Raw genomic sequence first — 22,581 nt, forward strand, 5'->3', positions numbered from 1 at the left:
TGTGCACTGAAAGGTATAAAACGTCGTTCTCTTTCGACTTCTTGCTGATTCTTCAAGTATCATCGGTTTATCTCGCGTGAAAAGCGTGTCATATATCGTGAGTTTCTTGATATCTTATATATATCAATGCCGAGTACAAGATTTGTCCAACGAACGTTGTTGTTGAAAACGTTATTGTGATAAAAGTGAAATCGGGAATTGTGTATACATCATTTATTAGTAAGTTTACACACTAAGTTTATTAGTAAAAAAGTATTGAAGAGAATAAAGATCAATTTTAATTTAGAAGTGAACAACAAGTATAATTTAGTGCGAAAGTACACTGATAACAATTCCAGCTTACAAGCACCTCTCTAATATAATTAGTAAAATACATTTTATTGAATAATATAAGAATTAATGTTCACTGTACAATTTGTTCAATTCTCGTATTTTTAATAAACTCTTTGTTTAGTTCTGTGACAAGTGCTACTACTTGAAGAGTTTAGGTATCGCAAACCAAGAATTACATTATAACCTATAATAGAAGTAATATCAAATTGCATGTAGCTCAATTTATAAACAACTCGTCAATAAGATATGCAATTCGCAAAGAATTTATATCAATTAGTTCTAAAGCATTTTAGCTTTAGAACTGAGCATATGTATTTATTCGTAATCACATATCAATTCTTATTCTTTACCTTTTTTTTTAATCTTGATCATATAATATAATCATATCATTAATGAGTATATGCAATTACTGAATTTTATGCTTTTACTGTAATAGATACAAGACTGGTACCATGGCAGCCAAGGAGGAGGCAAGCGGCACGACGACTGACGCAAAGACTGAAGAAACGCCAGATAATTCAACAACGGAGGACGCACCAACTAGTCTAGAAACCATTCCCGAGGGAAACGTGGCACGAAACGAGCTTCAGACAGCGCCGAAGGACAAATCAAAGAGTATAATCTCAATTTCATTTACATACAATTTTACAAGTGCATGTAACAAAGTATATTTAAGTGGATTTTATCTTTAAATTTTACAGTTGATATATTGCTGAAGGCTACTGCCAACGCTCCGATCATGAAGCAGAAGAAGTGGTCGGTCTCTCAAGACAATCCCATTGGACGGATCTCCGAATTCATAAAGAAGTACCTCAAACTGGACCCCAACGAGAGATTGGTGCGTTTAAATATTTATTTCTGATTTCTTTTACCAGTGCAGCGAAGCGAATAGTGAATTCTTATCTTCCAGTTTCTCTACGTCAATCAGACGTTTGCACCTGCTCCCGATCAGACGGTGAAGAACTTGTACGATTGCTATGGCGCCGACGGAAAGTTGGTCATACATTACTGTAAAAGTCAGGCGTGGGGCTGAGATTCGTTGAAGTTAATTTACCGACGTTAATTTTTCCTGACAAAAGAACCATATATAAATTTACACGAAACACATTGTGATAATTTTAACTTTTTATTTATAATATACATATAATTCTAGCTTTATATTTATGATATAATTATGATACTGATATTCACTTTATTATTGTTTTGTAGGAAAATCCTTGCTGGAATTTGCGTTCGGTACAAAAATGCTCACAGTTTTATTGTATGCATTTTAATATAGTAATATTAGAACCTCGAGTAAAATTAATCAGTCTTACGAAATGATTGTACATTATGTCTTTGACGTAATGGATCTTCTACTGCATGAGTTTGAAGACTCTTTCAGATTTTCCATCGTCCTCGCTTTGCTGGATGATCCGTCGTTCTTAGCGTCCCTGCATCGACATTGGTTTGATGTACTTGCACTTGACTTGGAGCTTGCCGAACTCCGCGATACGCATTTACAAGCAGGCATTCTCTCTTTATTTGGGCGGATTTCTTTTTTAGAATCTTTACATCGATCGGAAGCAGCTGACAGCGGCTTTTGATCACCTGACAAGTGTCATTATTAAATAATCAAATGTGAATTGCAATACCGTGTAAAGTTTATGTTGCCCTGACAAATCTGTTTACTTTATCATACGTTGAAGAATATAACATACTTGTACACGACGAAGTAGATTTTTTGGAGGATTGTACAGTTTGATCCGCCACGACACTTGCATCGTCCTCCGTTTTTCGCGGAGATAATTTATCCACATCCGCGTCGGGCAGGCTACGCGCAGAGTTAGCGGTTCTTCCTGACTGGCCCACGCTCTTGGAATCATTTAAGGCCTCGGACGGACATTTCCAAATCATAATCGTCCCGTCGGCGCTAGCCGTCACTACGTGCTTGCAGTCCGTGCTGAACTTACACGCGGTGATTATCGCGGCGTGTAAAGTAGCAACATGGGTGAGATCCGCGCTGTCATACTTCCAGATCTTGACGGTGCAGTCATTGGATCCGGTAATGAAGAATCGACCGTCCGGACTGATGTCTATACAGTTCATCGTTCCGGCGCTAGAACCCTCGACCTCCCGCACTAGCGAGCCGTCCAGAGTCTCCCAATAAGCGATCTTCCGATCTGTACCGCATGTCAAGATCTGAATACCGTCGGGTGTGAATTGCGCCATCATAAACATTGTGTTTCCCATAAGAATATGTTTCCTAGTGCAGCGTCTGTTACGAAAAGATTTTCGCCTGTTTAAGAAAAACTCACTCCTACAACAATTTAATATTTTACAGACGAAACTCACATTATATCCCAGACAACGCACGTGCCGTCCGTACTCGAGCTGATCAGGTCTTCGTTGTTGCTCGAGATGTGCAAGGACATTATCGGGCCCCGATGTTCTTTCAGTATACTGATCAATCGTGGCACATCAGTTTTTATGTCCCAAATACGTACCTGGAAATCGGATAAGTTCCAGAAAATGTATTGAAGTGTAATGCATAATTAATATAGATGTTAATTTTTCTACAGGAATATAATGATCTAGTTCAATCGTATAATCGGCGTTAAATGGCATTTTGTAGAACGTGAGATAAATCACCTGGCCATCGCAGCCACCGCTAATCAGCGTATTACTGTCGGTCGTGACAGCGATCGTCGACACGGCTTTTGTATGAGCGTTATGAATGGAAAAATAAAAGTCCCCGTTATGCGGTGAGAACACTCTTATTATGCCGTCGTTCCAAGCTGAAACAATGGCAAAAACATTTAATATTGTTTAAACATGACAATGACATGATAATATTTATAAATATGACTAGCTAAATGTACCAGAAAGCAACATTTGGTCGTCGCGCGCAAATTGTAGACTGGAGCAAATAAAATTCGCTACGGTGATACGAACTTTCTCCTTCTGCTTTTCCAGTTGCCACAGCCTGACATCGTTCTTGCTGCCTGTTGCGAATATCTCCGAATGATTGCTACGATTTATTAGAGTGACATTAATCGATTCGGTCGACCGGCGTAGTTGTGAATTCACTATCTTTACCGTGGGAACGCGATACTGTATATGCAGCTAGTGTGACAGGTGACGAGTAGACGCATATGAAAATTTGACAGCTGAATTTGATAGATCTCGCACCAGGATGTCCCGGCCACCACGAATTCGTTCTGATGCAAAACCATGGACGTCACTGCGCTGCACACGTTTTCTGCTTGATGCTGATAAAAAGAAGATGACAATTATGATTTCAGTCATCATAAATTCGCGAGTTATTTGTATATCTTCAGCTTTCGTCATTAATTTTTGTTTTCACATTTTGCAATAGCTTTATATCTTTTTCTTCTTTTATTGTTAATCGCGAGGTCATTGTCTGTTCCTTTTTTGCAACATATTTGCCGTGAAGCGACTTGAACGACTCACGGTGAGGATCTGCGGCGTATTAGGAAACTTGGACGGCTTGCGCGTTCGGTTCTCCTTCATGGTTATTATCTGGATCAACTCGATGGTACCGTCGCCAGTACCGACCACCAGTTTCCCGCCCTTTAGAAGCAGCAAACTCCTCACTCCGCCTGCGTACAGATCGCCCTCGCCCGTCTTCATTTTCCTCGGGTCGCGCGTTATCTTCGAGTAGCAGCCGATCATCACCGGCAAGCGTGCCGGCTCTCCACATTGCAGATCGCCGCGCAGATTCAATCTGGAAAAGAGAAGACAAGATTGAACAAGAATGAGGACAAGTGGCGAATGGTATGAAGATAAAATGTAGGCGATACGGCAATTAAAAGAAAAATATTAATTGAATAGCTGCGAATACACTTTTCCACAGGCGTCTCTATGACCTTGCTGTAATGATATCACCGGAAGAAGTGCCGCAGTAGATGATCTCGTCCCTCTCGTCCACGGCAACGCAGTTGACGAGGCGCTTCAACTTGCCCACTTCCACATCGAGATTATGCATCCGACGCTTCTCCGCCTCGATCCGCCAGATTTTTAACGTCCTGTCGCCCGCGGTAACAAAGCACTCGCCGTGAAGATTCGTCCTTGTTATGTTATTCGCATTGCCGCTCGTATCATTGCTGGCGAATGATCCTGTAGAGGATCTATTCTCAATTAATGTATATTTACAGATTGAATTCACCACGCACAGATCGCGAAAGAACGGGGATGGAGAAATCTCTGCGAAAAACATTCTATGTTTCTCAGATGTACATCCCAATGGAATTTTTCGTGCAGATCTGTACGGAGTATCGATAAGAGAATCGAGGGAAAGATACCACATATAAGAGAACTCTTCCGGACGTCCCAGACGACCACGTTGCCGTCGTCCCTGCCGCCGAGGCTCACGAGGAAGTCGCTGTTGCAGGTGAAGCACAGGTCCACGACGCCGACCTTGTGCGTTTCGTAGCTACCTTTCATCGTGCCCTCCTTGTAATTCCATACGATCACCATGGCCTGCGACACGAAGACGCGCGTGACTGGTAAAACCGATAATACAATTGAATCGCTTATGGGAATATTAAAGACGTATATGCACCTTGAAACCGAGATGATTGTTCTGCCCGGAAGCGACGTATTCGCCACACGGAGAAACGCACAACGTCGAGACGTTATTAGTGTGGCCGCTGAGGAATCGTTGCTCGCCGGTTTCGATGTTCCTTATGGCGACCTTGTGACCCATCGGATAGAGGAGATGCTTGTCATCCGGATGCAATCGCAGAGCATTCTTTGTTATGCCTAAAAAAATAAAGGGATATGCAAAATTGTAAATATGTAGTTTGAAAAACTACGAAGTGGTGTACAGTAAATAATTGTATCTAGATATATGTGTGAAAATTTTAGATGTAAAGCACACGCTTCATAAGATCTCGATTTATCAAAAAATTATTTTCCGATTTCAGAAATTTAAATCTTGTCGTGAAATTTACATTCCTCGGCTTTGTGAATAAAATAATAAAGGAAGAGATAACAAATGCCGATTTCTGTACGAACCGTCGAAGGTGATTATTCCGATCGTTTCGAGATCCTGGGGCTCCATGTCGCTTCGTTATTCGTTCATCAACTTTACGATAAATATGTGCGACATAGACTGTGCGGAAACAACGTAAACAGCGTCACCGTGGTGATAAATTGATTGTTTACGCACCCTCGTCAACCCCTTGGTAGCAATATATTTCGTATGATTAACTTTTATCTTTTCAAAAGAGGTACAAAAAAGCACCAAATACATGCGTTAGAGCGTCAGTTGAATGCAAAGAAATTATTGCACAAAACAATGTTTCTTTTAATACATTAAAAAGTTTAAAAATAGTATAATTAAACTTAGAAATGTTATAGAAATGTTACAAACTACGTTATAACTTCAAAATGTTATCGAAATGATTTTGAAATATAAAAATATATATTTAAAAACATTAAAAGCAGATAATATTTATAATTCTAAATATTTCGTGATATGCGTTTAATCATTTCATTCATGATATTACATATTATATATATGTTGTATATATTATTCTTATAGATTGATATGAAATGTAATTTAATCTATAAGATATAGTGTCTGTACGTTCACACAAAGTTTAACAGAAAACGACAAACATCACTACTGACTAATTATTTGTTTTCACAGCTTCAATCCGAGCATGAACAGTTAAAAATGCTGTACAAAGAGGTATTAGAAAAATACGCAGATGCAATAAGTCACGAAAATCCAAAACAGAAAATAAAACATACCATCTATTTAAAAGACAAAATATTAAAGTTACAAGAGGTGTGCGGCATAGTTTCGCTTTTTGCAATTTTGGTGTCTTCTTTGGCTTTTTGCTTTCTTTCTATATTATACATATTAATTGATAATGTACTCAACTAATTTTGAATTGTACATTCGATTTAAATCAAGAAATCAGATAACTACGATAAAAATAAGCCTCGCCGATCTTGATATCTAATGATAGCGCATAAGTATTTTTTCCTTTATGTATACTTTCGGGATTTTTTGCAGCCTTTGTATAAAATTAAAAAATAAATTGTAAGAGAAATATAGATTGACGGATTACAAAAACGTGTTATTTTTTTAACTCTTAAATGCGCAATTTTTCGTAACATTCTGAGTATTTTTTAAATAAATAATGGCTTTCTGGGCCTTGCCATCCAGAAGAGAAAGAAGGGTCATAGAAGGCCCTTTATATTACAGATGTGCAAAGCTGCGCGTTTTCAGTTCGAACTTCATAAGAAAGAGCTACACGGAGCATCGAAAAGTCGCTTTGCATACGTGCAAAACTGCGCGAAGGGTTAATTAATTATCAATCACGCGTCGCTTGGAGAACTTCGTGTATCGTCGCGACCGACTCCATGATCTTGACCGCAAAACGATTGAAACATCGTTTTGTTCTGGAAAATGCATCAAATCACAGTTACATTATATAGGAGACCTTGCGTGTAGCGAAACGAGATAATTAGCATCGATATCGCGATCAGCAACTGGCCGGCGTAAAGACAAGAGTCATGTGAATCAGATTTTATGCGAGAAGCTGAGAGCGTCGCGATGTTAGCGCGTTCGCCATGGGATCATACGTGAAGGGAATTCTTCGGACCTGACGATTACGGAGGACGAGTGGTCTCCGTGTCGAAGGCTAAAATGTCCCGTTGAAGGTGAATGTCTCGTTTCGAACACGCGCTGTTTGCGAAGCCAACAACTTCATTTCCGGTGTACGACAGGAAGGAAGATTTCGCAGGCTTCGCAAAATAAAATGGATTTTATCTCGTGGAGTCGCAATTTGATTTTATATAGAAACGTCCCTTGAGTAACTTCTTCTGATCTACAATGTACCGAATATAGATTCGTAAAGGACATGTATCCCCACCATCTTCTGGACCATCCAGAAGGGAAAGAAGGACCTTTACAGATGTGTGCCATATTCTGCACTGTCCAAAAATTCAGATAATTTCGTAGAAAATATTCGCGCGGATTGCGCGTCCGGAGTCGGAGAACCGGCGTGCGGTTTCAAAATGCACTGTTGTGACGCGTTTCGTTGAGGTGGAAAAAAAACGATAAATTGGCGCGTCCCCCTCCGTCGTCGACCGAGTACGCGTTATCGTCGCGTGCCGTAGTGTCAACGTGTTCAACGGCTGGAAAAAACAGCCCGAGAATAAGAGACAGCCCCACTAGTATTCCCCTCAAAAACGTCGGCGAGCGTGCACGCGGCCGATTCACAGCCGAGACCGAACTTATCGCCTCCTCACCGCTCTTTACCTTGAGTTTCTCTCTCGTTCCCCACCCTGGATAATGCGCGACGAGCAACACATTCAGATATAAAAGCGAACTTAACGGGGGTGTCGGATCCAGTCGCTCGCGTGTGGACGACTAGGCGGGGACGAGGCAAAAGGAGGTCCATCCTTCGCGGTGCCGGTGGCTTTGCGTCCGGAAATCTCGGAGCTCCTTGCGGCCCTTGAAGACGAAAGGGCAAGGGACCTCGAGCAAGGAGAACCAAGAGGCGCGAGAAGAACCCCCTCCCCCGGATTTCAGCGATTAATGATTAGGAAAGAGAAGACATCGGTGCGTCGCGTCCTCCAAGGATAATAGATCCCCGGCCCCTAGGATGATCTCCGCGTGGAAAGCATGCTGTAAGTACGATCTCGCGTCGCGATCTCGCGGACGAGTCTCTCGCCTCGTGCGTCTCCCTCCGCGAACCTGCCTGTCGATTAAACACGGTCCGGTCAATTTCTTATTCATCTGTCCGCTGATTCCGAGCGGTTTGCTGATCAACGATTCCATCGATCGTGACGATCTTTGCGGTCGCGCACGTGACTATGAATAATTTATTTTATCTACCAGAAGCTAGCTGTCAAGTGCCATCAAAGCCATGCAATCGTAGCGGAAAGAATTGTCGATATTTAGAACGCAAAAAAGAAAAAGAACCAGTCGACAAAATCGTTGAACGTCGTTTCGCAATCTTTCGAGTGAGTGATATGGTTGTGATAACGATCATGAGCTGAATAATCATGATGTGAAAAATTCAATCGACGTCGAATAAGTTAACAACTCGTTGGCAATTTGAAGATGAACGCCAACTATACTCGCCGATTCAATTTCTTGGAAGGGAAGATTTCATTATGAGTTTTGATAAAAAGTGAATACAATTACCCAGGTAGAACAGACAGTCACAATAAAATCAAAATGATTTCAAAATAATTTCAAAATGACCTAAAAATCGTCATTCTACAATAATTTTGACATCATTTCGATATTCTACTTGAGTAAGTAGCATATATTAATATGCTTATATAAAAATGGCGTTGGAAACAAAGTCTATAATTGTACGGTGTGTCAATGTGTTAGAATGCGAAAACAGAATTGCGCGCATCGTAGCTTCCTCGAAACTGTATCTCTTCGACGGGAACGCGGCTGGCAAGTTTTTAGCGCCTTCATTTTTATTTCGTTTTTATTTGATACAGACATATGATCTTTATTACTGATATACAAGAATGTGATTTCATAGAAAAAAAGTGTCAAATTAAAACTTACATACTCAAATTAACGCGTTTGTTGTTTTGTATATATGCAGCTATCTATAATCTTCTGATAAGAATTTGATAAGCTTTTTCTTGATTGAGCTATGTAAAATGAAATGACTTTATTCAAGTAAGTTTTCTTCGTTAAATGCAATATAATTTCACTTCAAGATTTCCACGTTGTAACTAAAGATATTTTCAAATATTCTTTTATTATATAAAAATTTCAATTTTTGCTAATGCAGCTGCCACCGCGATTCGCTGGCTTTCACGTTCGTCCGACCGCGGGAAATGCCTTGACATTAATTGCAACCCGTTCGTTTTCTCGGATCACTTCCTGACGTTCACGCGCAAAAGAACGCGCGAGGGTGCCACGATTCCCGTTAATAATAATTAATCGTTCCCTTTAATTGGATCGGGCCGGAACGTAACGGAAACCGATCGGCTACCTAAAAGAATCGGAGGCGCAAAAAGCCATCAAGAAAAGTGAAAAGAAATCCCGGAAGCACCAATCATTGTCTCTATTTGTCGATCGCCGATCGCGACCGATTTTTCTCCACCTTCCTTTCTCTTTCTCTTCTGCGAACCTTGACAGAGACGCGACCGCGTGACGATCGGCTTTTCCGGAAATCGAACTCTTGTATCACATCTCTCCACGAAGATCGCTTTTTCTTTCACATTCCTTCGCGTAGCGAAGAAACGTGAGGCACGAGCGGCGAACGTCCACTCTTATGTGACATCCATGAATCACGCATTCGTTACGAGACTTCGGTGAAACGAACCGCGATTACAGATATCTCGCGAGTCGCTGTATATATTAAGCTGGACAAAAAGTCCTCTTGTCTTTTTTTTCAATAAATCGCTTTTGTCATGCGTAACGTGATTATGTACGCAACGAAGACGAAATAATGAGGCTACCTGAAAGATGGCATAAAATAATCGAAGAGAAACGCTCAGTTTTTTAATAATTAAGTTTTGATTCCAAACGTAAACTTAATTTTGAATATCTTTAAAACAAGAAGACTTCTTGTCCAGCCCGATATGAAGAACAGCCTCGTGAAAAATGAATTTCACGGAGGAAGCCTCCGATATTCCTCTGTTGTATCTTAAAATATAAAATATAAAGATGTAGTATCTTAAAATTCAATTTAATAATAGCTTTTGAGATAATCGATTGTCCAGGAATTTTGCACAACAAATTATAATTATAATTTTGTATGTTATAATTCTGATTACGCTTATATATTTTCGAAGATGATTTGAACTGCACTCGGAGGATCAATATTATATTTTAATTACAATTCACTGAATTATGAGTCAATGACATAACTTTCCGCAAAACTCTTCAATTTCATATTAAATATCCATCATAATATTCAAAATACTTTTTTATTTTGATATTCCATCATAAATATTCAAAATACTTTGAAAGCACAGAGCAATTTAATGACCATAAGTAAATTAAATTAAATCTCAAATGAGTTTCGGCAAACTCACGCGAAAATTCATGCTCTTTCCCTCGCGAGAGAGAAAAATTACGCGATCGATCATCTGCGAAACGTCGATGATTTCTTGCTCGCGTCCTGACACCGCCTTATAACACACGATGTAAATTCAACAATAATTTCCATGCAGCGCGTTTACTTGATAGTTACTTGTGTACGTTAATTTTAGAACGTTTAATGATCATCGTTCGCTCGCGAATAGCTCTGGGGCTAATTACAGAAATTAAATCGCGAGTGCGTAAGTATTGGCCCATACCACTCCGCCGTGACGGAAACACGGGTGTCTCGTTATCATCCTCTTGACGGATCAATGGTAAGAAAGTGAGAGGAACGGAAGGGGGAGAAAGAATATTATCGGAGAATCTTCGTCTCTCTTCGGGCATGTATAGTTTCCGCGAGATAAGATAGCACCCGGCAATAAGCAATCGGTATTCTTCACAGGTAGAGATGTGCGATTTTCAAAATTGTGTATCGCGATTGCAATCTTCCTTAAGAATCACAATGAATGCAATATACATAGCAGTTTGATTTCTATCTTATATTTTGAATTGTGTGTAATTTTGTACCATAAACACAATTTTGAATCACGTGTCATTTTATATCGCAAACACGTACTATTTTAAATTTTCCCTGTTACATTATGTAATTTTAAATTTTGCGACTTTTTTGAAAATTGTATTATATATTATTTTAATTGTTTTAAATCGTAAAATTTGAATTGCGTTTATGATACAAAATTATGATAAAAATTTTTACGAATTAATAAAGAGGAACAAATTTTAAACAGATGGTTAAACCATATCTAGTGTTAAAAATAAGCGTATTAATCACCAACGTACAATTATAACATTTCAATCATTTTGTTTTATTATTTTTTAATATAAATATTTAATGAATAAATACTTTATTATACAAGTGCGATAAAAACCGCATGTATATTTTTAAATCGCATGCGCGATTTTATATTGCAGGTGCGATTTTATATCTCATGCGATTTTACGATTAAAAATCAAATTGCTTATATATATATATATATATATATATATATCGCATTGCAATTCAAGAAAAAAAATCGCGGTGCTATATATTGCAAAATCGCACATCTCTAATTGTCATACGGCGTTGTCCGGCATTGTTGATCGCGATGAAGTGACAAGCCACTTTTTCCACGCTACATTGCACACGTCGCCGTAATTCCAGCTTATTAGTTAACGGCAACAAGGCCGTCGATGTTGAGCTCCTTGCCTATTGTGACGACCGCCATTCACGCCTTCAAATCGAAGGTTTCGCTCGGAAAAACGATTTACCCGGCGGAAAAAAAGGTGGAGAGAGATTCGCGGCTTATTACATTTTATTGCGTTTTATCGTGTCGCGTGATTAGTCGTTAGGTACCTGCCACGATTCCAAACGGTTTGACAAGGAAATTTTTGCGCACAGTCCAATTCAGAATCGGCACTTGTTAATCAATAACAACCGTAAAGAGTAATCTGATTGATAAACTTCTCGCTCATCGCACTCGATTGATCACCGATTTCTCTTTGAAGACCCTTATCGAGCCACGACTTTTAGTGTCTGAAGTTACAAGTGTTTTTGAGAGGTAAGGGAGGCTCAGTTCGACGTCCCGAAGTGTTGGTAGTCGACGATATCACACGATAGCGACTAAGTATTATTTATTTTTGTTACTAGTATTATTTTCATGCGACGTATCTCTCGGGGAAGATAACCGATGGACGTAATTATTTTGCGTCGAAGCCTGCCGTTGACAATGATATATCGCGGGCTTGTATTACCTTCATGCAATATCTCCGGAAAATTTTTGGTAGATAACCGTTGACGCGCGATCTTTTTTTACGAATGAATTTAACTACTCTCAAGATCGATCGTTCAGATCGACCAATGCAGATTTATCCTGCTTATGTCCATTTCTGTCAATGCTGATTAACTTTAACCTCGCTTTAGCTTACGTTTTATCTTTTTCTAATTCTTGGAACTAGGAAAAAATAAAATGTAAATTAAAGCAAGTTTAAAATTAATCTACATTGGATATAGAAATGGATATTTCCCGGGGCATGTACGCGATCTGTCGCCTGTGTGCATGTGCAGCACGTTTGCGTAAACTTCGCGCATGGACGCGCGATATACATGTACAAAAAAAAGCGTCAAATCAAAACTTATATACTCGTATTGTAGGCAAAAATTTAAATTTTAACTACATTGATTTAGTTAAATTAACGTAATATTGAGTAGGAGCAGTGGCGGCCTATATAGGCATGATTAAAAATAACTCAAATTGAGTTTAATTTGACACCACGAATTTAACAGTACGATCACGCGAGACGTTACGCGCGCGTGACTTACGTCGCGCTGACTGCGATTTTGGCAGAAGTGGAGGAGATCGTTGCTGTGTCTTTTTTTATCTCATATAATCAATAAAATTTTGTACGCTCGATCCGAGGCGTTGGTGCTTACATAACGTATCTTACAGTATATATAAATTAAGTAATCGGAACAATGAGTCGCGCCCAACACCGTTCGATTGTTGTCATATCTTTGTGGAACGCGCGGTTTTATCGTAGAATTCCATATCGACGCTTGATTAATAAGTAAACAAAAGATAAGCGTGAACGAAGTAGTTCGGAAATAGAAATATTATCTTTTTTAGCGCGCGAGATAAGTAGATCGCAGTGATTTAATGCGTGAAATGCAAGTTGCATCGACAGTTGAGGTTTTCGACGATGACGTCCATCTGTTTTTCTATCCGTTGATGACAGCGGCACGTTTTCGGGACTACGCTCAGCTCCTCCGTATTCTCAGCTCATTTTTATCATAAATGCGCGCATTTAGCATATAATTTACGTTACATATACTATAGAATTTATCAATAAAAGTGAGCTAAAAATACAATGAGAATACAGACCTGTGAATTAATAATGCCGATAATTCGAAATGTTATCGTCGAATAGATTTCTGATAATTCAGTCTGAAACAACGAAGATTGATAATATAACGTATATGATCCATTTATTTTTAAAATAGAAGATCTTCATATAATAAACCTGTCAACTCGACACGTGGAAAACTCCAAGTGCGTAAAAATGTAAGTGCGCAGATCGAGTAATCGGCTGATTGTGAGTCAAATCGCATTATCGCAAGTTTCTCGTCGCGACGACGAAATGTAATTTCGCAAGTCCGATAATATAGCGTCTACTTCGCGATCTTTCCCCGTTAAACGCAGCAGGCAAATCCCGCGAATTCACACGTCTCGCGCGATTTGCGCGATCTCTGAAATTCTTGGGATCATTACAATGATGCGTCATAAATCAGCGTTGCTGTGTGTGTCGCAAGTTAACTTCCCGCCAATTTATGCGTCCGGAGTGCCAGCCCCGGCGGAGATACCGCGCAGATATATCAGATTCGATAATAATCTACTTCAGCTGCGCTTTGTCTCGTTCGAGCTCTATATCTAAGGAGGGAAAACTGAAAAACAATTCGCTCTATCCCCGGAAATCTATCAACGATATCATTGACTATTGCGAACGATATTGCCTCGGATAATTAAAGTACACTGAGAGAAATAATTATTTTTTTCAAAAAAAATTTTGTTGATTTAATAAAACCGGAAGATTGTATGTTGCCAAGCAGATGATTTGATTGGCTTAACAAAATATTTGTACAAAATATTTCGTTCTTTTTGTTCTTTTTGACTATTTTGTTTGTTGACTATATTGATTTGTTCTTTTTAACTAAATATTTTACACTATCAATTATACATAATATAACATTAACTAAATATTTGTTTGAATAAGTTTACTATTTTTAAAAACGTTAATGTTCTTGGTTTAACAAAATTATTTTATTGAGTTAACAATTGATCATTAACTTAAAAAAAATGATTTTGTATGATATCATTTTCATAATTCAATTATTTTATTTTGTTTAAATAATAGACGTGTACTTAATTCAATAAAATAAATAATTGGATCAATAAATTGAAAAATCAACAAAATTGTTTTGTTGATTCTACAATATTTTTCCCTCAGTGTAGGCATCTGTGCGGTAAAGTCAATATAGTGTCATCGCTTGTTGACACGCAACATCAGTTAAGTGCATAAACCTCAGGAGTAAAGTGCATATCTCGCAGGTTCTGCAATAATAGTCCAGATAGGGCTGCCCTCCCCTCTCCGTGTCCTCTCTCGATCGCGTTTTTCCCCTTTCACGCTCGTGCGTGAGTGAATTTAACGCGGCGGGAATAACGAAAAAGAAACAACAGGACATCCGTCGACGAAAGGAGAGAAAGAAAAAGGAGGAAGTGTTACGAGGCGCGCGCGTGTCTGTATGCAAAAACGATAGCGCAATTACGATATCCTGATTGGATTGCGCCACAATTGAGCTCGAGAGCGCGCCGTGTATACGACCCACAACCAATTATATAATGTTTAATATCGATAATCGAGTGTTTAATACATTATTCTTGTAATATGAAGCAAACAGGGGATCGTTATCTCGATTGCGTGGCGATCACGAGGCTCCCCTGATTTACGAATCGATCGAGCGCGATCTCTCCTTTTTTCTTCCTTTTCCTTTCTTTTCCTCGGGTGAAGGCGAACCTCCCCGACTTGAGGAATTTTTCCTGTTCCCGAGAATGCTCTCTCGAGGGGCTACGGGCTACTGGGTCACCTCCCGCGAAAATTAGCCCCCCCCTTCACCGCGTGTGCGATAATTATATTGATCAAGCCGTTAGTTCAGCGGTTTTCGCTAGACACGCGAAAAAAGCACGCGGTAAAATTTCCGCCGACCACTTTTTCCTAAGACGAGAGTGATAATTTCGCGCGGTTTTTCCCCACACGTAATTTCGCGGCTTTGCACGAGGAAAGTTCGGGCGTGAAGCTCGATCGCAGAGTTAATGAGATAACGAACGGAATAGACCCAGTCGCGAGTACCTGGAAATCTCGTCTATTTAACAACAACGAACGAACGGCGAAACTCACTCTGAATTCCTTTTGTTTAGCTTTCACGTGGACGATCTTGCAATCTTTTTTACGATAAAGGTATTTCCGAAGTATTTCCACAATAAGTTACAAATCGATTATTCGCGAGCGGGATTATATTCGGCTTTACGGCAAGATTGCCAATAATACAATCTGTTGCGTATCTTATCAATTGATCGGTACATCACGCGACAAAATACACAAATATGAAGATAAGTGTCAGAATAAATAAATGAAGGGTATATCCGAGTAGCATCACGTGCATGGAGGTATAAACAGATTAACAAAGTTTTGTTTCTATTGGTTTCGACCGAACCTTCAACGAGTATCAATTAGAAGCTTAACGTCTCTAATAATAATGGCCCGTCTCTTTTTAAGACACACTTGCCATTGCGTACAATGTTATGCAATTTGCTAGAAATATACAAACAGCGGGGGTCCTGCAATCTCACTTTTACCTCAAAAACGCGTTCTCGCATATGTCAAGCGTTTTTCATGTCAATAACACGGCTAACGGAATTCAGATAGAATTTTTACGTGTGCCGTTGCGACACGTGCATCCTCGAATATGTGCCGTTGAAGGCGCCGACGAGGAAAGTTCCAAGTCGCGTACGAGGGAGGAATGGCGATCAGCTCGACGGCTGGACGATCGTGATGGTAGAGCTGTCGAGCTGTCGTCGTATGTAGGTAAAGGCCAGTCGAGGGAGATGCGTTTTTAACGCGACCCCGCGGCAGAAACTTGAGGGAGGTCACGCAACCCTGGATGCAAAATCCTTGAAGAGGCCGAGACGTTGACCGAACGCGCTCTCGTCCTCTTCGTCGCAAAGTGACCGAACGCACAGGTGCGTTCACCGAGAACGCGATGCGAGGCATACCTCCCTCGACGAGGTGCGTATGTCATTGCGTATGTCAGGGCACGTATGTGCGCGCGTACGTGATCGCATCGCGGGCGGACAGCCGCGGAATAGAAAACGCGCGGCCGAAGGTTCATTCACCAAACTTGGGGGAAGGAAATTGATACACGAAGGTTGAACGAACGACCGTCGCTTCGAGGAGGTTCCGTGTTGTCCTCGCATCCGTCGAGACCAGAAGAATTATGTTTCTCTCGCGACATGCGCGAAATACATTATTTCTACCATTAGTATTGGATTTAAAAACGAAAAAAAAAACAGTATTTTTTTTAATTAAAGGCAAGATATATTAGGTAATCAAAAAATGTATGCGGTTTTCGGTAGAATTTGTTGCAATGAATTCAAGAATGAATTGTTTTATCTTGTAGTGATTTGCAAAGCACAAGTTTCTATGTGCATCATAAGGCACATATACGCGTCAATCAATCGCTGCATTTTGACTTGGTGTATTTTTTTTCTATAAATTTGAACCCTTTCAAAATATTAATTGAATCTGGTGTAATTCGGGCTTATTTGCTTTATAAATTTAAACTCGGTTCGAAAACTGCAATAGCATTTCATAAGATATAGGGGAACGGGGAGTAGCCCCGAACATTATTGAAATTCAAGTATCTAGTAAGAAGAAATTCAATATCGCGTATCTATGGCCATTGTTTAAACATTCTGCATATGTCGAGATACGCAGAAAGGCATATTAGAATGTTTAAAAACAATGGCCATAGATTCGCGGTATACTTGAATTTCAATAATGTCCGGGGCTATACCCACTGTCCGAGGCTACCCCCCGTTTCCCTATGTGGCATTTGGAGATGATGCGGTAAGAGAACGTACTGTGCATAGAAATAATTTAAAAATGCTTCCGGAGATAAATCACATGCAAAATAAAACAGTTTTAGAATAAAACAGAGATTGAAGTGGAGGTTGCTTGATTCTTTATTTCTAAAGATACAACGTTTTATTAAAGCGACATTTACAACCTTGTATCTCGTTGGGAAAGGGTTGTAGATTGTGAAAGTGCTTATTTTAATGAATAAAACGTTTTATGAAAATTTCTGCACTTGTTTAATTTTTAATATAAAAAACCGCACAAACTTTTTTGATTACCTGATATTTCTCGATAAACGGGATTTGCCTGAGTGAGTCACAAGTGACCAGTAGAAGAGTAAAGTACAGCGAAAGTAAAGTTTCGCAAAAACTTCGTCGCGCGAATGACTTATTGAACAAAGATCGTAAAAAAAAAGACGTATATATAGGCGATTACGGCGAAATGAGCGACAAATAATCGGATAACGAAATCATAGCCGAGATAAGTGCACGGTAATCAAAGCCTAATAAAAGCGTGAATCTTCGCGGAAAGTGCGCAAATAACTTCTGTGTAAGTAAACTGTATGAGGATTTACTCACCCTGAGATCCTTTTATCGCGAATTATTGCTTCTTGATTATATTTAAACAATAGTAATAAATAATAAAAAAAATTTTGAAATAAACTTTAATATATGTTATGCAATTTAATATATTTTCACAATATTTTTCATTATCTTTAGATTCTCGCGCGACAATCGCTGTTTGCGTCTAAAGTTACGAGTCACGGTGATTAGAACTCGTCTCGGTTGATTAAGTTTTCGAACGATTAGAACTCGCCTCAGTTGACTAAGCTTTCGGAATAGCAGAATTAATGACATGGAATGACGCGAAATTGTGAATTACAGGCAGCCGACTGCCGCAACGATGGATATTCGCTATCATGGGATTTTTGGCGGTCCTGAATGCCTATACCATGAGAATCTGCCTCTCGATCACCATTACGGAGATGACAATTCCGATAGATCACAATTACACAGACAGTAGTTGTCCGGACGAAATAGAATCTGAGGCAAACAATACGACGGTCGATACGACCGATCGATACGACTGGGATGAACGTACGCAGGTAAAAGATACTTTACACGAAATCATACTTTTATTAATTATAATATCAAGATGCCTCATGCCTTTATGATATATTTTATTTTTACCCTTACGTTTTGCCTTTATTTTCGTATTTTTTTTTCTCTCTCATTTATTTTGTGACTTCATACCTTTTCCTTTCGTTCCAGGGCCTCATTCTCTCGTCCTTCTACTGGGGGTACGTCATCACGCATCTGCCGGGCGGGATGCTGGCTGAGAGGTTTGGCGGCAAGTACTCCCTCGGTCTTGGTATGCTCTCGACCGCGATATTTACCCTGCTGACGCCGGTGGTGGTCAAGTGGGGCGAGGCGACCGGTCTGGTCGTGCTGCGAATCCTCATGGGCCTCGGCGAGGGCACGACCTTCCCGGCGTTGAACGCAATGCTAGCACAGTGGACGCCGCCGGAGGAGAGATCGGTAATCGGCTCGCTGGTGTTCGCCGGTGCCCAACTCGGCACGGTGTTCGCCAACTTATTGTCCGGCCTGATCCTGCACGACTACAGCTGGCCCGCCGTCTTCTACGTGTTCGGAGGCATTGGCGTGTTGTGGTTCGTCACGTGGGTGCTGATCTGTTACAACAACCCGGACGAGCATCCGTTCATCTCTGAAAAGGAGGTCAAGTTCCTGCACGATCGTATGAATGAGCACACTCATAAGAAACCACCGTCCGTGCCCTGGCGACACATGCTGCGCTCGCTACCCGTCTGGGCCCTAATCGCCGCCCAGATCGGCCACGACTGGGGTTTCTTCACCTTGGTCACCGATCTACCCAAGTACATGAGTAGCGTACTCAAATACCCCATCAAGAGCAACGGCCTCGTCTCGGCGTTGCCCTACCTCGTCATGTGGTTCAGCAGCATAGGCGCGTCTTGGCTGGCCGACTGGATGATCACCAGGGGCGTCATGTCGCGTACCAACGTGAGGAAACTCGGCACCACAATCGCCTCCATAGGCCCGGGCGTCTTCATCATCGGCGCCTCGTACGCCTCGTGCGACCGAACGCTGGTGGTGGCCATGTTCACCATCGGCATGGCTCTAATGGGTACGTGTACGCGAATTCGCGTCCTTCTTCCTTCTTCTTCTTCTTCTTCTTTCTCAGCTTTTTTCCTGAATATAGGCCTCTTCCATTCTTCAGCATTTCGATCTGCTTGATCTCTGCAGTCAGTTTTTCTCTGTAGTCCTCTGGATGTCGTCCACTCCTCGGAATATTACGATTTTGCAAAATAAAATCCGTGCAGGATCGAGAGATTCTTTTATCATTTTAACACTCTCCATTTTCGATCTTCTACAGGTACCTTCTACCCCGGGATGAAAGTCAATGGACTGGATCTCAGCCCCAATTACTCCGGCACCCTGATGGCGTTGGTGAACGGGATAGGCGCTTTCACCGGTATCTTCACGCCGTACATCGTCGGCGAGGTGGCGTCCGAGCAAACGATGATGCAATGGCGAACCGTCTTCTGGATCGTCCTGGGTGTCTTCATCCTGACGAACATCATCTTTGTCCTGTACGCCAGCGGGGAGGTTCAATACTGGAACGATCCCGATTTCGTCATACGGGATCGGGAGGAGAGGCGGCGCAAAAAAGAGGAAGAAAAGGCGGAATCGGGGGAGAAATCATGAAAATGTTGCCAATGACGCTTTTCCTCGCGGTGCCCCAGAGAGTGTTGGGCTCTTAACAAACATAGCCGGACTTGTTGATAATCTCGTGATCATCCCGAGACATTGTATTTCCTCGACAGATGCATTCTCAAGGCCCGCCTGTCATTTCGCCTCGACTTTCAACGAAGATCTCACATCCGCGTGAAGGAGAGATGCCGGAGAAAGACGCGCGTCGACACCTCTCGCGCATAATCCTTGAATAGTAATTTACGCGCGACATTAAAGTCACGCGGTGCCGGAATGCATCTCGAGTTCACATTAGACCGTATCGCTCAATGCGCCGGCGACATTTACGCAAGCCGAGCCTTTTTCGTCGTGAAAGGAGAAACTGTAAATTGAAGCCGATAGATCAGTAGCGATTGTACATATTAAGGATTAAGTAAAATGTATAGTATAATTTTAATTTAATTGAATAAAACACTAATTGCGCATCTCTATCGTCATTTCTAATAAGAACAATCGAAGTGATCGAGTTCTCTCCTTGGAGAATTCGATTGTTTCTTATTACGAAAGAGCGACCGCGGGTTATACCGACGAGTTGTCGAGTCATCTAGTTATGTTTAAACAGAGCTATTATCTCAGAATATAAAACGAGGAGCTTTAAGGAGCGCTTAATCAACCTGTCAATTTTCTATCGGTGCTTCGTAAATTTCAATATGTATGACACATACGCAATGTATGTTGAGTGATATGCCGTTTAAAAATTTGCGAAATGCGTAAAATATTTCGCGTCGTTGAGTAAGCAACGACAGACGACAATTTCGGCCAAGCGGCACGCCGATTTTACGTAATCTTTCTTTGCGACGATCGCATTGTTACGCGTCACGCCTAATTATACGTGTTCGAATCCCGTTTATAGCGTAATATCGCTATTTATAACGCCATCGCCTAAAAATGCGCTAATTACGAGAGCGTGCCGTACAAATCTCCGCGATTGCCTGGTCTCCTCGTGAACACCTAATTCGAGCGTGCCTTATCAAAAACGGAACGTATGCAAATTGACATGTTCATCAACGAGGATTTTCCAGACGCGAGATCTTAATTTTTCCCCGCTTATAACACGCGATATCCGCAAAATGCGTTTGCGCACGTCGCGGAAATATTTGGCGAGCTTAACGTCAACTTTTTTGCGCGTTCCTTATCTCGCGTTTATTTGCAAGGGTAACCAGCGTGTATCTTGCAAAGATATCGACATACACGCGGCGCGCAACTTATGAATCTAATTTAGTTTTTGTTATTATTATGCTTATTATGCCGGCTTATTAATTCATCGACGATCCGTGTCGCTCTCCGCGAAATCCAGATCAATTCAACTGTTCTCTGCCATTACCCTTTCACTGCTCTACATACGTCAGGGGTCGACAAAATTTTTCTCTGTAAAGGATCAAATAGCAAATATTTTAAATTTTTCGGATCAGAAGGCAAATCGAGGATATATTATGTAGTTATTTGTTAACAACAGGGGAGAAAACAAATGCATGGTTTTATAAAATTTAAAATACATAACAATAACTACACAGTTAGTTTATCGACCTCAGCTTTATATTACCATGCATGATTTCGCAGAATTTCAGCTTTCGCCGAGATTTTTCCAGATCACGCACCAAGGGTCTTTCAATTACGAAACCGTTTCGGAAAGTACAAATGCAGATAAGAAAGTATAAATTAAACCGTTTCGCAGAAAAGTATAAGTGCAGATAAGAAAGTACATGCAGATTTTCGATAAGATTACGACGCACGGAATGTCCAGAGTCGTCGAAATTATTTTTTCGAGCGGCCGATATATTTCGCGATCAATTTAACGTATTTAACGTAACCGAGAGCGAGATATTATAAGAGGCGATAAACGACAATATTAAAAGAAAGCCAGCGGATAGTTTCACGTAGGCGCAAGCGAATGAGAGTCAATTAAATACAGAAATATTCGATTGTGGTATATCGGTATTAAGCACGAGTGATTATTTGGTTGTTCGACGAGCGATCAATATCGGACACAATCGAATATTTTATATATATATTCTTGGGCTTGACATTCTTTATATTTCTTGTCTTTTATCATGCGAGATACAGATCTAAAGTTGTCTCGCGCGATAAGACGCCGATTCGACGTGATAATTCTAGGCAAGTGGACATATCGCTTATTTCACTAGAAAATTATACATACATAATACAATCATATCTGTAATTAATGTAAATATATATTTAATTATATAATATATAATACAATTAAATATATGCATAAATATGTACAATATGAAAAGTTCTGTCACATCGCACAATTAAAAGAGCTTATTTCTCGCCCGCTTGAGCCTCGGCGTTTAATCTTGTGGCATTTGCTAGCCAAATTGCGGAGTAAGTGGAGTATTGCGTGCATTGCACACGCTGAACAACGGATAGCATGGCCGCTCGCAATTACGCGCTATCCGATTTTTAACGAGCCTCACGCAAATGGCGTTTTTTTCCAAAGTAAACGCCAATTAGCCGACGCGCACATCCGCGCGGTGCGGATGTTCTTCCCGCGTGAGAGGGAACACGCCGCGCGATCGCGTACGCGACGACGATTAAATTCACAATGTTGTTCCCCGCGGAAACAACCTGAATTTCTACCGAGGGCGTGTTTCGCGAGGATGCAATTTTTTACGAGGATTGCGTACAGAACCGCGGGAAACGCGGTTCGACAAAAAGACGCGTTGCGTA

General features: G+C 40.7%; 3 protein-coding genes across 5 annotated transcripts; 2 read left to right on the forward strand and 1 right to left on the reverse strand.

Moving 5' to 3' along the window:
- On the forward strand, window positions 1–1,653 carry Atg12 (Autophagy-related 12). Of its 3 annotated transcripts, none has more exons than XM_071794612.1 (4): window positions 1–97; window positions 770–948; window positions 1,035–1,171; window positions 1,244–1,653. In XM_071794612.1, exons 2-4 carry the CDS (start codon window positions 786–788, stop codon window positions 1,364–1,366), a joined length of 423 nt encoding a protein of 140 aa, XP_071650713.1. In that variant the 5' UTR covers window positions 1–97; window positions 770–785; the 3' UTR covers window positions 1,367–1,653. The 3 variants fall into 3 exon arrangements, with proteins under 3 accessions (XP_071650713.1, XP_071650712.1, XP_071650714.1); XM_071794611.1 differs by having other exon boundaries at window positions 7–219; XM_071794613.1 differs by having other exon boundaries at window positions 7–13.
- Window positions 1,345–7,495, reverse strand: LOC139822674 (cilia- and flagella-associated protein 52). The gene is made up of 11 exons (XM_071794614.1): window positions 7,190–7,495; window positions 4,898–5,097; window positions 4,638–4,815; window positions 4,203–4,452; window positions 3,787–4,060; window positions 3,412–3,584; window positions 3,195–3,343; window positions 2,965–3,110; window positions 2,668–2,819; window positions 2,034–2,590; window positions 1,345–1,923 (listed from the first exon to the last, which is right to left on the reverse strand). The coding sequence occupies exons 1-11, from the start codon at window positions 7,236–7,238 to the stop codon at window positions 1,664–1,666; spliced, it is 2,388 nt and encodes a 795-aa protein (XP_071650715.1). The 5' UTR covers window positions 7,239–7,495; the 3' UTR covers window positions 1,345–1,663.
- A 209-nt stretch (window positions 7,496–7,704) lies between these two features.
- Window positions 7,705–22,098, forward strand: LOC139822666 (putative inorganic phosphate cotransporter). The gene is made up of 4 exons (XM_071794591.1): window positions 7,705–7,983; window positions 17,986–18,206; window positions 18,373–19,264; window positions 19,514–22,098. Exons 1-4 carry the CDS (start codon window positions 7,959–7,961, stop codon window positions 19,843–19,845), a joined length of 1,470 nt encoding a protein of 489 aa, XP_071650692.1. The 5' UTR covers window positions 7,705–7,958; the 3' UTR covers window positions 19,846–22,098.
- The last annotated feature ends 483 nt before the right edge of the window (window positions 22,099–22,581 follow it).

Source organism: Temnothorax longispinosus, chromosome 12 (genome assembly GCF_030848805.1).
Source record: "Temnothorax longispinosus isolate EJ_2023e chromosome 12, Tlon_JGU_v1, whole genome shotgun sequence".
Lineage (NCBI taxonomy): Eukaryota > Metazoa > Arthropoda > Insecta > Hymenoptera > Formicidae > Temnothorax > Temnothorax longispinosus.

Bases quoted from the DNA above. Each gene is read 5' to 3' on its own strand.
- Atg12 (XM_071794612.1), top strand. From the start codon at position 786: ATGGCAGCCAAGGAGGAGGCAAGCGGCACGACGACTGACGCAAAGACT. The intron at 949-1,034 runs GTATAATCTCAA...TAAATTTTACAG, and splicing joins GCCGAAGGACAAATCAAAGA to TTGATATATTGCTGAAGGCT. The intron at 1,172-1,243 runs GTGCGTTTAAAT...CTTATCTTCCAG, and splicing joins TGGACCCCAACGAGAGATTG to TTTCTCTACGTCAATCAGAC.
- LOC139822674 (XM_071794614.1), bottom strand. From the start codon at position 7,238: ATGGTCCAGAAGATGGTGGGGATACATGTCCTTTACGAATCTATATTC. The intron at 5,098-7,189 runs GTACATTGTAGA...TTATTTTTTTAG, and splicing joins CCTTTACGAATCTATATTCG to GCATAACAAAGAATGCTCTG. The intron at 2,820-2,964 runs GTGATTTATCTC...TCCGATTTCCAG, and splicing joins GCGGTGGCTGCGATGGCCAG to GTACGTATTTGGGACATAAA.
- LOC139822666 (XM_071794591.1), top strand. From the start codon at position 7,959: ATGATCTCCGCGTGGAAAGCATGCT. The intron at 7,984-17,985 runs GTAAGTACGATC...TGTGAATTACAG, and splicing joins CTCCGCGTGGAAAGCATGCT to GCAGCCGACTGCCGCAACGA. The intron at 18,207-18,372 runs GTAAAAGATACT...CTTTCGTTCCAG, and splicing joins ACTGGGATGAACGTACGCAG to GGCCTCATTCTCTCGTCCTT.